Source organism: Phasianus colchicus, chromosome 7, assembly GCF_987193195.1.
Source record: "Phasianus colchicus chromosome 7, bPhaCol1.hap1.1, whole genome shotgun sequence".
In the NCBI taxonomy this organism is placed as follows: Eukaryota; Metazoa; Chordata; class Aves; order Galliformes; family Phasianidae; genus Phasianus; species Phasianus colchicus.
The window spans coordinates 33,278,199-33,293,092 of record NC_143442.1 but is presented as its reverse complement, the minus strand read 5'-3'; the positions used below and the strand labels follow the sequence as shown (position 1 = coordinate 33,293,092).

Below are 14,894 nucleotides of genomic sequence, written 5' to 3'. Positions count from 1 at the left end.
ACACACATGAAAGCAGAGAAATGAAGCATCACATGGGGTGCATAAAGTTCGATGTCCTACCTGTGGATGTGTGTGCTGTCTTTTTGAATCTTCAGATCAAATTTGGCACCAGTGTGGTTGGGTCTGGCGCATTTCTGGTCATAACCATTGCTAGTAGGATTGTGTGAGTACCTACACTTGATGAGAATGTGACAAGAGAAAATTGAATATAAAGTCTGCTAGACAGCCAATAAATTTGTTTTATATCTTTATCTCATCCTTGCTTGGCAATTATTCCAGCAGGCACCAAACTACTTGCTGCGAGCTAGAGTGCTCAAATAACCTACAGTAAATTCTGGATATATCCTGTACTTAAGAGAAGGCGTAATCATCTGAGGAATTCATATATTTGGTGTGGATTAAGGTAATTTTAAAAATAATACATTTTGGATTTTTTTAAAAGACCAAGGCTGGTCTGATGGTTGCTTACTTAGTACTACATAACTGAAATGTGTTCGTGTTGCCACCAAACCCCTGTTGTCTATTTTTAAGACAGTGAGGCGGAGTTGTCGCTCAGGTCCTGCTGCATTATTTGTTGTAATTCAATAGACTGTTCATGACAGCATATCACTATTAAGTTGTAGCCCTCCTAGGTTATGATTTTTGGAACTGTGAAGCAGGAGCTGCAGGATTTTGGAGGCTGACTATGAAAAGAAGTTTATTGTTATTTCTTATGCTTAAATCTGCTAGGTAAGTTAAAGCAGCCAAATAGGAGATCTGAAGTAGAAATGGTATGCAGTTAGACACTGAAAAATCTCCACCTGTCTTCTACAGGAAAGCCATTAAAATACTGCTTATTGTGTGTTAGTTTTCTGTTTGTTATCTGAAATGCTACTAGAGGCAGCAGTTTGTTTCTAACTTGATGCTGCAGCATTCTCGCTTGTCTGCACAGTTGACCCGATCCTGTATGTCATCAGGGAGGAGATGTTTAACTTGTGACACTACTAATCCTTTCCTCAAGGCTTTTTGTTCTTCCTGCACAATGTCCTTTCATTGCTGTTGTGAGCTGGAACATGCCTGTTCAGCCCAGCGATGAATTCATGTAATTACCTATGTATTTGTACTCAGCCCTGTTGACTTTAATGTTAAAGATTGGTGATTGCTTAAGTATTGCACTGAATCAGGACCCCCGGGCATTTTCACGTGTACGAGCTGACTTGGGAATGATTGTGCCTTACTGTAGCTCTCTGCCCATGGGAACAAGATGCTTGTTCTTGGCTGTGCATGAGGAGCATCCCAGCATCCCAGCTGCGGGCTTGCTGTTAACAATGGAGATCTGCAGGTCCTGGTTGTTCTGTATGTGTGTCGTCGTCTTGCTCATTTTTATGTTGCTGATATAGATGCATTGGAATAGTGCTGCGTCTTATGGAGAAGGCTGCACTGTTGTCAATCAAGCCCAGTCTATGTTGGTCTTGGCGTAGGTTGGCATCAAGCCTTGTAGAATATCACTGTCCTCGGCTGGAAGGAGTAACAGCCCTGGAAATCGCATCTCAAATTGCAAAAAAGTACCCTGGTCTCTGGTCAGTGTGCTGTCAGAGCCAGGTGGGCATGTCCTGTTCCCTGCAGAGGCTGATCTGTAGTCTGCCCTGGTACACTTTGCACTCAGACTAACGCGAGCCTTCCGTCAAGGAGGGAGATGTTACTCTGGGGCAGTTCCAGTCTGGGCTTCTGCTGGAGCCCTGTGGCATCACTTTGTCAGGTTGATGATGGAGAAACGGACTTCTGCTTTCTCCATCGCTTCAAAAGCCATCCGTGTTGCTTCCTCAGTGCTTTGATATTCTGCCAGCCGAGGGAAGGAAGAACCGTTTATAAATATTTCTGGTAATACAGTAAGTACTCTCACATGTTTTGCTCACTCATTTTCCGTATCCAGAAATCTATCCGACCAGAATCAGTTCACTCTCTTTTATTAGCAGAAATAGATCCACAACAATTAAAATTGATTTAAAAAAAAAAAATAAAAAAGACAAAAAAAAAAAGTAAGAGAAGCAGCAGCAAACACAACATCGTATTGACCGGCTGTGCGTATGTTCACACTGGCTTCCAACCCATGGATAATTACCCCTCTGAGACTGTGTGCTATGTACAGTACAGTGATGGAATTATGCACTTTAAAGAGCTTGAGTGAAGCTTTCAGGATACCAAATTCTTTCCTTTATTTTTTTTTACTTTTTTAAACGTCTTTCCCTTCTTGTCATTGCAGTAATGATTTTTAAGTGCACGTGGCCCGTCCTCAGAACCAAAGTAAGTCAGGGCAGTGTTTTCCTGAATGTTACTTTTCTTTGGCACAATAGAAGTGTAGTGGTGAGATGATATTTGGGGCTTGATCAGAGGATCCCCTGTGATTGGCAGCCTTCATTAGCGAGGGGAAAAGGGTACAACTCAGATCTTGCTCATTCTATTCAGTAGCAGGTACTTAAATGGGGATTGAAAAGGAAGGAGAGTTTGAAAGAGACCGGGTACAAATACATGGGCTTGATTAGTTTGGCCAGTCCTGAATCAACTTATTTTAACGTGAGAACCAGCGATGGTGCTTTCTCCAGTCTCTTCGTGAAGGAAGTTGAACTGTTTTGATTGCAGTTTCACACAAAAGAAATTAAAATATTTCCTACAAATTTCAGCCTAAATTGTTTTTGGCAAAGGGATAAGCAAGTAAAAAACAGGGCCTTATCGTAGGAAGTGTCAAGCAGTCTTAATTTTAGGCAGAGATACCAGCTCCTCCTAGAGGAAAGGAGCCAGTACGTAAATAGCTTCCAACAGAGCCTTCACCCAGGGAGACAAAAGGTTGGCGTGCAGAAGTTGCAGCCAATGTGATATCTGAGCTTCCCAATGGGTTGTGTTGTGTTTGTGAGAGTTGAGTTTGGGCAGTCTGAGGTTTGATGTTTGGGCAGCAGTTTTTCATGACGCTCTCTGATATTCAGGGGGAGCTGAAGGCTCTCCAGATCTGGTGAGCATCTTTGGAGAGCAGCTCCAAAGGTGCCCTCGTGGCATTTGAGAAAGTGTGTCCAGCGGTGGGGCTGCTGGAGGCACCCCTCTTTCCAATGGTCCCACCACCCTCTTTCTTCCTCGCTCCCTTAAACGTGTGCAGATGATGAATAGCAGATGTCCTCATAGAATACTTTGGGAATATTTACTGTGGGGTTTCGCTTTTGTTTGCTTTTCTGGTGACTTGGAGATGGCATGGTGAGAAAAGAAACATGTGAGCTAAACCTGTTGGTTTGAACATTGTGTCAGAAAATATCCATAAATTGCAAGTTACTACACAGATGTATAGATTTAATGAGACTGTGTAATGCCATTTATTTATGCTAAAGAAACTGACACATACGGTACTGAAAAAAAGTTAATACTCTAGGAGTTATTTTATATTTTTCCATTGCCATCTGTCACTGCCTACATAATAATGATACAGGTGAAAGCCTAGCATTTATAAAAATAAATAAATAAACGGGAGTGAATAGTCATTTAAATATCTTGCTGTTTTAATAACTGGTGTGTTTTAAGTTGTGGGAAGGAGGCAACAGAGATGCTTACCCCACCCCCTTTTTGTTAGTTTATTGGGGCTTAGAGATTTAGATTCGGAAAGTGATTTCTGAAGGGGGGTGGGGGAGAGAAATGATGGTGAAATGTTTTGTCCTTTAAATTTGGAAAGGATGAGGCACTAAGCTAGAATCTGCCATCCTCATAATATACCGTTGGTGTCTGTTTCTTGCACCAGCCTTTTCATGTACACCTTTAGAAGTAGGGGATTTTTGTGCTCTAAGCCCTGTCTTAATGTGCAGCAGTACTACTGGGGTCTCAAAGCATGAGTGGGTTTCTCTGTATCCAGATCCCAAAATCCTGGTCCCCATTGGAACCATCTGAAACTGGTAAAGAAAAAGATGCAAGGGAAATGCACTTTATTGTCTGTCTCAAGTAAAAATACGTGTCTGAAAGCAGCACCCTGCTGACAGAGCTCAGCATTTAACAAAGGCGCTGTTGGCTTTTAAGAGTTTTCATTTAACTTCATATGGCCATGCTATGGTTAGGCAAAACTGTTTTCCCATTTTTTTTTTTAATTGCAATAGAGCCCAGTGCAGCAATAGCTGTGAAATGCTCAGGGAGAAGTGCAGGGGCTCAGGCACTTGCTGTGGTCCAGGGCTGCAAATAGTCCTTGTTCTACTGAATTTCACCAAACCATTCCTGTACCAGGGGAGCTGCCCATAGCTTTGCATCAGTCAGCTGCCTCTGAGGGTGCAGACAAGGCTGGCTCCAATAGACAGGTTTCTTTGTTAATCTCCTTTGTACGATTTGGTGACAGAGACGGAATATTTTTCTGACAGGTGCTTATCCTATAATTTTCCATGGGTTGATGAGTCAGGGGAGGTGCCTCCTTTAGAGGAGGAGGAGGACGTGGCTAGGTCAGGTTGCATTAAGATGATTTAAAGTTGGTACAATTAAAGATAAATACATGCTTTCCTGAAAGCTGTGAATGATCCAAAGGTATAACTTTGCAGTGAAAGCCTTTCACTTACGTAAAATGATGTCTATTGCTTAAAATATAGTGGCAAAGCCAGAAAATGAAGCAGAGTGCCTGGTCCAGACCCAGGGAAGTCATTCCATATCCTTCAAGGAACTTTGTTGGATGCATTTTCAAATACAGTGCAGATTCCTAATGGAAAGTTCCTTATAAATGAAATAGTTTTTAGTGTTATAATTACTGTCTTTGCGTATGTTGGAAAGCATTTTAGGAAGTCATGCACTTTTTAAGCAGCAGAGATGACAATGAGTGAGCAATGAGGTTTTGGTCACTTTAAGTGGATGTTATAAATCACTTTATTTTTGTTTATAAGAGATGATCCATATATAGCTGCAGTTTGTCAGCATTTTCCATTACAAACTTCTAGTTTTGGGTACCATGCAGAGTGTCTCAGCAGGCTCTTAGAAAATCCACTTAGAGGTAAATGTTATTATTCAGTGAGTGTATGCTTCTTCTCCCTTATTGGAATTTGAAACGGTTTTAAACATAAAAATGTGTTCATGGTCTTAATGTTTTAAGAGACAGTATTTCGCACAAGGGCTGAGCCTGCTCTTATTTTCTTTCCTATTTCCATGTTCCGGTGTACTTCAGAAATAATTCTACTGAAGTAAAAAAGAGCGGTAATGAGAGAGGGGACTGACTTAGTGTATGTATTACACATTGCAGGCTGTAAGAGAATGGCTTTATTTAGATGAGCAAGAGAAGGGCTGGGAAGACCACCCACATCACCAAACCCTGTCTGCTGCAGGTCAACGTAGCTGTGAAGCAAGAGCTTACAATGCAATGGGGCCCTGGAGAACACCTGCTGCACAGCACAGCCCCACCAAGGCATCCCCTGGCTGCCTGTAACAAGTATAAAGGCAGTGAGACTAAGATGGAAAGCTGCAGTGATCTATGGATGTGGCAGGAGAGCACACAGGCTGACCAGGTTTTGCAGGAAGGCAGGTTTGCTAGGTGACGATTGACCAGAAAAGTATGTTTTGTACAACATAAGGAAAATTTCTGCTGCCTCTTCCCCCACCAAAACAACCCCAAAAGGAGCAGAACAAACAGACATCCAAAAATTTGGCCTCAGGGAATCATCATCCGTGGCTCCAAGCCTAAGAGCTGACTTAATTTGGGCATCATTGGAGGACACAGCAGCTAGTAGCTGAGCACTGCTGTGTCCTGCTTCTCTCAGATGAGGGTCAGTTCTGACACTGCCTATCAGTGTGGGGATGAAGAGGCTCTTGCTTGCTCCTGAGGACAGTCAGCACAAGCCCTGTATTATGTTAGGCACAATATTTGTTGCACCATAGTTACTTTGGAAGCAGAGAGGAAAAAAGGAGGGGGTGGATGGGTCATCAGTAGTGCTTTTGCTACCCTGGGATATGAATACATGACTCTCACTCATGTAACTACAAGTTGCATAAGTGCATTTGTGGGTGAAATTTGGCCTGAGGATCTTCTGGAGAGGAATCTTGCAACACTGAGCAATCATCTATCTCCAGTTTGGAGTTCTTTTGCCAGGTAGAGGTATGCAGCATGGGTGGCTTCTGGGGAGCAAAGAGTCATGCCTGAGTGCTGATTATCTGGGGCAAATCATGGTCCAGATGCTGCCATCCTTCCTTAAACAAAGATGCTCCTTATTCAGTGTCTCAGCCTTTGCACTTCAGCAGGGTTCTCACCTGAATGGGACTGAAAAATCATCAAAACCATCAGAATTTAGTTCTGTGATAGAAATTTCGGGTCTTTTCGCTGCACTTGTTGGGAGGTTGTGTGGTTTTCGTAGCTGAAGTATTTGTATAAATATGTATAGTCATTTCAGCACAGAAGTGGCTCTGCAGGTTTTGCTACTGCAGTGGATAGCTGGACTCGGAAAGCATAGCAGGGGTGCTGCTCCCCATCAGCCAAAGCTGATCTGAGTCCAGGTGGGGTATTCCTGTTCTTCCACAGCCCTTCCTTCTTCGTGCAGCTTTCACAGTGGCAAAAATATATCTCATCCTGCTGAAGCATGTTGGTTTTCTCAAGAGGGTTGGTTTCCAGCCTGAGTAGTTTACCACCCAGTTTCTTGAGCACTGGTCCCAATAGAAAGGATTAGCTGTGCAAGGGGTGGGGAGCAGGGGCGAGTCAACTATAGCTTTTGTCAGCTAAAACCTGGCTGAAGCTTGGCTTAGTGATGCAGACACATCCAAATTTAAACTAAACTTGGGTGTAGCAGACCTGTTAGCCTACACTTACTGCACACGACACCTCCAGAAGATATGAAATAACTACCCTGTTGCATTTTTTTTTTTTTTTGAGAGTTTAAATTGATTTCAGGGGTAGCAGGCTGGAGCTAAGATTCTTCAATGTGAAAACTAAAAATTTCAAAGGGTACCTAAATAAGCTGATGAGTTCTCACTGAATTTCTGGCGTATTAACCAACACCATGTGGCATTCTCAAAGACTGCCATTTGTGGCATGCAGAAAAAGACTCGGCACGAACCTTATAAATCTTGCCTTTCTTCCCTCCTCCTTTTTATTAGTTATGAGCTATTTTCTCAATTTTACAGTTAAGAATGCTCACAAATGCTGAAGTCAATGTGAAAACATGGTGTCACCATCTAAGATTGATACTTGTTCAGCGGCCAGAAGCTGAAACTTTGGCAGCTGGTGGCAAATAAATTTGACACCCTGCATCGGGGATGTCCATGTGTAATGTAAGAGGCCCTCCCTGATCAGGCTATTGTTGCTTGTCTTGGGTAATTCCCCTTTCTTTGCAGGTGACATTCACCCTCATTTGTTCCATCCAGATACAGCTTCAGTTCTCTCTCAGCCTCCAGAAATCCGCAGTCTACTGAGCAACCAGAACTGAATTCCCTTGAAATTCACCTCCCTAACCCTAAAGTGAAACTATTTCCATTACATGTTGTTAGGGCAGCGTTGCCCACAGGTGTTACTTAAATGTCTTTCTTTCTCCTGGACATTTTCATTACCTACCCCAAAGGAGATACTGGTCTGCCAAGTGCCTCAAGCAGGCCTGGCTTTCTGTCTTCCGCATACAATTTCATCATATTTCCAATTTGCTTTTTCATATTGCTCTGTTTGACTGATTCCAGGTGATGCTGTCTCATACTGGCAATGAGACTGCAAAAGAGTGGATTCCTCATTTGGTTCTGCTGCTGCATGGCTCTATTCACTCCTCTTATACACATACCTTCTTAGAAAGGGAGGTCTGTCAGTGCTCTCTTCTTTGCACATCTAATAGCTCACCATTAATGAAGATTTTCAGGTCAATTTTGTTTTAATGAGGAGCCAAATTCAACTAGCAGCAAGAAACTCAACGATCAAGTTTTCTATCCACTGAGACCCTTTTATACAGATCCAGGAGGAAAGTATGTTTAAACATGCATTGAAGTCTCACTACGCTCCTGGAGTGGTGTAAACACCTTCTTTAAGGACCCTTTTCACTACCAGAGTGCTCCTAGAACAAACAAGAGTCAGGGCTCATTGTTTCCAGGTTTTGGCATCCCTTACCTTAAATTTTAAAAATCTGTCAGGGCAGAGGAGTTCTCCTGCCTCCCTCTGCTCTACACTGCTTAATTTTCATTTTCCAAAACACTTGCAGGTTTGCCATCCCAGTTCTTAAAATGAAATGTATTTTACTCGCTGTTTGAGTGCTTTTAATAGTATAAAGAAAGGATTCCCCATCCAAGCACTGCAGCATTTAAGAACTAGGTAGCCAGGTTCAAAATGGGCTAGAAGTTGGGTCATTTTCTGCTTGTCATGAGCTGCCAATTAGCAGTGTTGTTAATCACTGCCTAGAAGAAGATGGGCACTGGAGCAGTTAGTGTCACTGACCATTGACAAGGCAGTATGCAGAAAGTCTTGCTATAGCTGCCAGTCACTGTGCTGCAGCATTGAAGCTGAGTCTCATTTCTACAGGGAATCGGCAATTTCTTCATTTCTTTGCATTCAAAGATAAAGACAGGCTGTAAATATTGCATAGGTAGTGTTCCGGGCAGTGAATCTGCTACAGGCCCTGGGAGAGCTAATGCAACACCTGCCCTGCTCTGTCCCACGAGCATGGTCAGGGAACACCTTGTGTCTGTGGACATCCTTCATTGCCTTCGCCCACAGAGCCACCCCAAGGCTCTTTGGGGGTGGCAGATTTGAATTTTGCATCCTCAAGGCTGTGGATCTGAATCCGGGCCAGAGTTTTGTTTTCTGCTGGTGAGAGGAGAGGAGCTGGGGAAGAGGCAAGGGTCAGGCGTGCTTTTTCTGCTGCTCCGGGGGCAGCAGGAAGAGGCTGGTGGCTAACCTCCAGCTGGAGACCACAGTCCCTTGGTGACAGCGGCCAGCCTGCTTCTCTGAGGCCACAGACAAAAATAAGCAACGACCTGGGACAGCAGACAGTGGAGGAGACAGGCATAGCCCTGCTGTATGATGCTCCCTGTTGTGTTGGGCAGTAGGATTTTTGTTCTCTAGTGGGAATTGCACTTGAGCTTGCTTAAGAAAGGATGTCCAGAGCTGTGCCTTACTGCCTACCTGGCCATCAGATCTGTCAGTGAGATGAAAAAGTGGCTTTGGTTTGACTTGTTTTTCCTAGATCTTACTTTTGTGTGAAACAGATTTCTATGACAGAGGATGAAACACTTAAGAACACTTTTTTGAAGTGGATACTCCAACTTCTGGTGTGTAGCTACAATAATTTGTGGGTGAAGAAAATATTTGGGTACTGAAGAGTTGCCAAAATACTGTTTAAAGGGAATTGCAGTTTAATTAGCACTTATCAGACATTAGCAATAATTGTTTTCAATTTGACCGCTCAGGGTAGAGTGTGATTCAGGCTCGTTTGGTTGATGCTGTGTGGTCTGCTGGACGTATGCCACTAGCTTCTTGTCCAGAGGCAGAAGCTTTTGGGGCTGCTTGTCTCTTTTTGATGAAGATGAGATGTCATCTTCAACTGGGACAAAGTGGAGGGAACTTGTATTAGCTGGAGGCAAATGATTTGACTCGAAGTTACTGCAGCAAGATGGATTAGAGTTTATCTCTACAATCTCGTTTCTGTGATTTTTAGGAAAAGTGCCAAAAACTTAAATAAAAAAAAAGAAAGAAAAAAAATGTTTCCATTTGCTTATTTATGCTTTGTTTTGGCAAGGAATGAGAAAGCTTGCCACTTTTAGCGAGTGTGTGAACAAGAGAGGCAAGGGAACCTGGGGTGAAGTTTGACATGGAGATGCAGCTTAGCCATAAACATCCCTCAAATATTTCTTTTCCCTTTGTAGCAGGGTTCATTATGCTTTCTGAGTTTGTGGCTGTAGGTGAAACAAAGGCAGTTCTATAAAGTGAATGTAGTTTCAAAGGCTGGCTGAGAACAGAGAAAATAAACTGTATGCAATTGAAGCACCCGTTTGTATACAGCCGTGCACCAGTGTGATGTAAGGCAGCGAAGATGACCTGATTAGCAAAGCCCTCACAAACTGCTGAGGAGATCCTGCTGCACCAGTGTTCCCCTCCTTGGGGACCTGCAGTTAGTCTCAGCTGAAGGAAGCCTTTATACAGTAACAGGAGCTAACCGAGGGCTTTTGAGAACGGTAAATACAACTGTGCATGTGTGTAAGGGTGAGGGAAGTAAGTCGTGCAGGCTGTTTAGCGCCCTTTCAAAATAGCTGGGATACATCAAGAAATGCAGCCTAAATTACGTGGGCTTTGTGAGCTACATTTGCAGGAGTTTGGGAGCTCTGCGTGTTTTGGAAGGATGAAACCCAGCATTCAGCAGACAGAAACCCTAGGGCAATATAAAGTAAGTGATCTTCCAGTTTTGTAAGCTCTTAAAACCTTGCTTTCATAGGAGTGAGCAGCCAGAGGTCCGCAGACTTCCATGGCAAGTAGTGATGATGTCTTGGTGCTGTCTAGTGATTCCATGTCAGATACGGACAGAGAAATCTGTGAAATTAATGCGAGAAGACAGATAAGATACGACGTTGTCTCTTTCCCTTGTGAGTACATATAAATATGCACAATTGATATGAGGGTTTTTTTTCATTACTTTATGCGTTACCGTGCAAAGAGAATGTATGGTACTGTGGCAGCAATGCAGGATTTTGGGTCAGGAGCTGCCAGTACCGTTCCTGGCTCTGCCAGAGCTACTTGTGTGGCCAGGAGTATTAAATCCTGCTCCTGAAGAAAGCAAGTCATTTATTCGAGCTTTGTTTTCAGACTTGCTGAATGCCCCAGAAGGCTGTTATTATTAGAGGGAACTGCTGTTCCCCAGCTCTGAAGTCGGGTTGCCCATGTATCACAAGCACGTGCTTTGCACAGCAGGTGGGAGGAGAACCTGAGCATCTCTCTGTGCACCACAGGCACAAGGTGAGGCGACAGTCACCATTTTGCACCCAGGGCACAGGCAGGAGCTGAGTTGCAGCCAAGCTCTCTGTCTGTGCCATTGTTTCTTTTTTTTAACAATAAATGCATCTCTGTGGCAACAAAATATCAATTCCCTTCTATAATTGTAACGCTGAAGTATATTGTAGGTGCAGAATTTTGTGATGACAGTGCCTGTGCTGGTATCAGTCTGCTGTGATCTGTCTGTCCTTGTTTGGGACGGGCTTTGCTGTGATAGTGCTTCCATTCCTGAGCTTCCATTAGTGCCTCGATGAATAGTTGAAGATGCATTTCAACAATTTTACGGTTAAAAAGCAGCATCTTATCGTTTGGTTTCTGGTGCCTTTACCCCGTTCATTATGCTTTTGTCTGGTGGTAACGGTCATGGCTTAGAATTGCAACATCAACATTGGTCTCTGAACCGTCTGTTTTTTCTGACCATAAATTTGGGGGAAGGAGGAGAAAGGATGGAGAAGGAAGTCAGAGGGTTAGTTCTTCTGATATTGCTAGGGCAGCCCTTGGAAAATGTGCTGACTGGCAGCAAGCAGACCCAGTTATTTCTGGTTCTCTTGTTCGCTTGTCAGATCGGGCCTGGAGCGCAGGCCTCCAGCAGGGCTCCAGAGGCACGGCCAGGCCACACGCCTGCGCTCAGATCCTTTGCTGCCATTGGCACTCATGCTAATGGCCTCGGTGCAGGGGTCAAAGGCTGCTGAGATATGAAGGCTGAATCACCTCCTTTTTAAACCCCTCAGTAGGATCAGGGCTCATGGAAACTGGCATGTGGGCTTGCCTTCAGGCTGACGGTGCGGTTGGAGAGCGTGACTCTGGGAAAGGCCTTGTAGCAGTTTCCAGCAGCCGTTGGAACGTGGGTGTGAGGTGATTAAAACACCCCTGAGCTGAGACCCCTGTGTGAAAAAGCCTGATGTGTTCCTTTTCTTCAAAGATTTGCTGAACCCACAAGCACCTGTTACTTGCAGATTTGCCCTGTGACCTGAGAATTAAAGAAATCGGTGGTGGGCCCACTGGTCTAGCCAGGCAGATAAGAAACATCTCTAAGTGTGCTTATTTTACAGATATAACTAAACCAGCAGTGTAGGTCTCACTGTTTGCCTTGGCAGTATCCCATTTGCACAAATCAGAATATAGAGGCACAAAAGCACTTGAGGCTCCTCCAGAGCTGACATCCCCTCATCGAGAGACGTGCCTGTGCAGGCAGGCTGGTTTGAAGCTTACTAACAGGAGCCCTGCTTCATCAAGTCCCGGCATTTTGAGCAGTCCTGTCTGTGAAGTGTGCTCATTTCTGTGAGCTCTGGTGGTGCAGTGTCCTGTCAGAGGAAAAGTTGTGGGCAGGGGGGATGTAGATGTGTCCTGGTGTACTGTACTCATGACTTTGGTCCCTTGAAGGGAAGGGAGCTTCTGTGCCTTGAGTGGAAAAGAGGGAGGTCAGTTTTTAAGCATGGTACATCTCTGCAGCTTTTGATAGGTCTCTGGATCGCTCCACACCTTAGTTTCAAAGCTCTAAATTAGAAACAGAAAACTGTCTAGAACTGAAATTCAGTTGTAACTGGTGTTGCTGTCACTACCATGAGGCACTTGTGTTGCTCTGAGCCTCTAATCTGTGTTTTAATACTGGTAATAGTAGCAACTTATACTAGCATTTGGGAACTTAGAAAACACACATTTTAATGTTGTTTTTTTTTTTGTTTGTTTGTTGTTGTTTGTTTATTTTTTTGTTTCAGCAAATTCAGTGAAGGTAGAAATGCAAAGTGATGAGGAATCTGACAGGAAGACCTTCTGTCAGGAAGATGAGGTCAGGGTTCTCGATGAAGGAAGCAGCCTGGAAGAGCCCCTCACTGAGAATAACGAGATGACGGATAACAGAAAGATTCAGGAGCTATCGAGCGAGGGAGGAATCCGGCTTCCGAATGGTAAACTGAAATGTGACGTCTGTGGCATGGTTTGCATTGGGCCCAATGTGCTAATGGTACATAAAAGGAGCCACACTGGTAAGCAGCTGAAAGAAAATCTGATGACTGCCTGTGGCATCTGATGTTGATATTACCTGACAACTGTTCTCTCTTCCCTTTTCATTCATGGGTAGCAGGAGACTGGGGTGGGGAAAAGTGGGCTTTGCTGTTTCAGTTCTCTCCTCTGTTCCCTGGATTCTGGTGATTCTGTGTTTCTGGCAAGTGTGGTGCTTCCTTGGTGTTCATTTCTAGTTTTTGGTTCTTAAAAATGTGACAGGAGTCTGAAAATCTATCTTTCTACTGATCTTGACTAGGGAGAATATGGAGGGCGTGTGTGTGTGATTGTGTGCAACATTTTTATATTTTAAGGTGAGTCTCAGGGCTTTCCCTTGGAGCTGCTTGTAGATAGACAAGGGCAGCAGCTCAGGTGTCACACACCTCCACAAGAGGCTGGGTGACTGTGCAAAGCCATGGCAGGTAGGCATTACCTCATGCTCAGATGCTTATACTAGTGCTCAAATGGGCTCATGTGACAGCTTCATCAAAGAAATCTCACCTGAACTGTTCTTAGGACAAGCACTAGTCCGTGACAATGTAGATGCCATTTTTATGGTATCTTTCAATCCTTACATTTTCTCATTTATGTCTATTACTGTTAGCGCTACTACTGACTGGGGGCCAAAACAGCTTACCTAGCCTTAAGGATTTGAGAATTCAAGAGGTAGACAAAACCTTTGCCATAAAAGAAAGAAGGGGCCACAAGTTCAATACAAGTTTTGAAGGAGTCTGGACAAATCTGGTAAATGAAGGTACCCAGAGGCTGATCCTTAACTTACTCAGGGAGGAGGGATAGTTACCTCCAACAGGAAAAAAAGAAAAAAGTGGGGGTGGTGCCAAAAGACAATATTATGGAGTCTTATGGAATCTGTCACACAGAGCCTTTGATTCAGAAAAGCTATTAGGCACATGTTTAAGTTCTGTGAGATTTAAGATGTGTAGCACCTGAACTGCTATGGTATATACTTTATGGCTTAAGACATATGCTTAAATCTTACTGAAGTTAAGCACAGGTTTCTCTGGAGCCTCAGGGGGTGTTTATTCATACTTATTTTGAGAAAATGAAAGATATTTTGTTGTGTTTTTTTCTTTTTTTTTTTTTTAAATCTCTCTCTGCTATTATTTAATGGGGTAAGAGGCTCCCACTGTAACTGAGATATCTGACAGGATATAAAAAGAAAAGTGGAGTTTTAAGGCAGAATAAGAAAAGACTTGGTATAATCCCCCTGTAAACCTGGTAGTTTGCAGTCAAGTAGTGTGCACTTGATGGGAAAGAAATCAATAGAATTTCTGTACAGAGGAATAATAAATATATATTACATAGTTAATGCCCTGTATATAAGCTGTATTGATAATAACTTAACATAAATGTATAATGCAAAGCATTGCAGTATCGTTTATGATGCAGTCATGATTTTAGACAGCAGTTACGACGGGGGAAATGCATTAGCTGAAGGAGTGAAATCTTGATTAACAATTTGACATGCTATTACTAGAAAAGGGAAAGAGAACAGAGAATGCAACAGACTGAGTCTCCAGCTTTCAGCTGAAAAGTTTTCACTGGCACTTGCATCTATCTGAGCATATGTATTGTAGGTGCATCACAGTCCACATATTTGAACTTGAACAGCTAAATTAGACCTGCTAATTTTAGATTTAGGTGCTTAATTAAATAGCCTATGTTAGCTAGCTCATGTTTTAAATACAGACAAAGCTGCCTTTTTGGTTTAAAGAAAACGTGAATTCAAAACAAATAGGACAAAATCTCACCTGTGTATGGGTGACAACCACTGCACGTGTGTGTTTATAGGTAGGAGTTACATGGCTAGTAGCTTTTGCCTTCTGACTAGTGGTGGCTCTGTGTTGAGCTACGTCTCTTCTCCCATCTGAGCAGAGGAGTGTGTTGCTTAAGGTATCTGCATAATGCAATGCATATAAAAGTGCAGCCTGGTGCTCTACTCTCG

The 14,894-nt window shown here is 43.3% G+C and overlaps 1 protein-coding gene across 23 annotated transcripts in view; it reads left to right on the top strand.

Moving 5' to 3' along the window:
- IKZF2 (IKAROS family zinc finger 2) overlaps positions 1-14,894 on the top strand; it is a 105,190-nt gene that overhangs the window by 45,125 nt on the left and 45,171 nt on the right. For 18 of the 23 annotated variants that reach the window (XM_031604584.2, XM_031604582.2, XM_031604585.2 and 15 more), the window contains one exon: positions 12,646-12,912. In XM_031604584.2, the coding sequence (XP_031460444.2) occupies positions 12,646-12,912 (267 nt within the window). Of the gene's footprint in view, positions 1-10,373; positions 10,522-10,599; positions 11,783-12,645; positions 12,913-14,894 lie in introns of those variants that run through there. The other 5 variants (XM_031604586.2, XM_090144460.1, XM_090144464.1 and 2 more) reach the window with 3 other exon arrangements.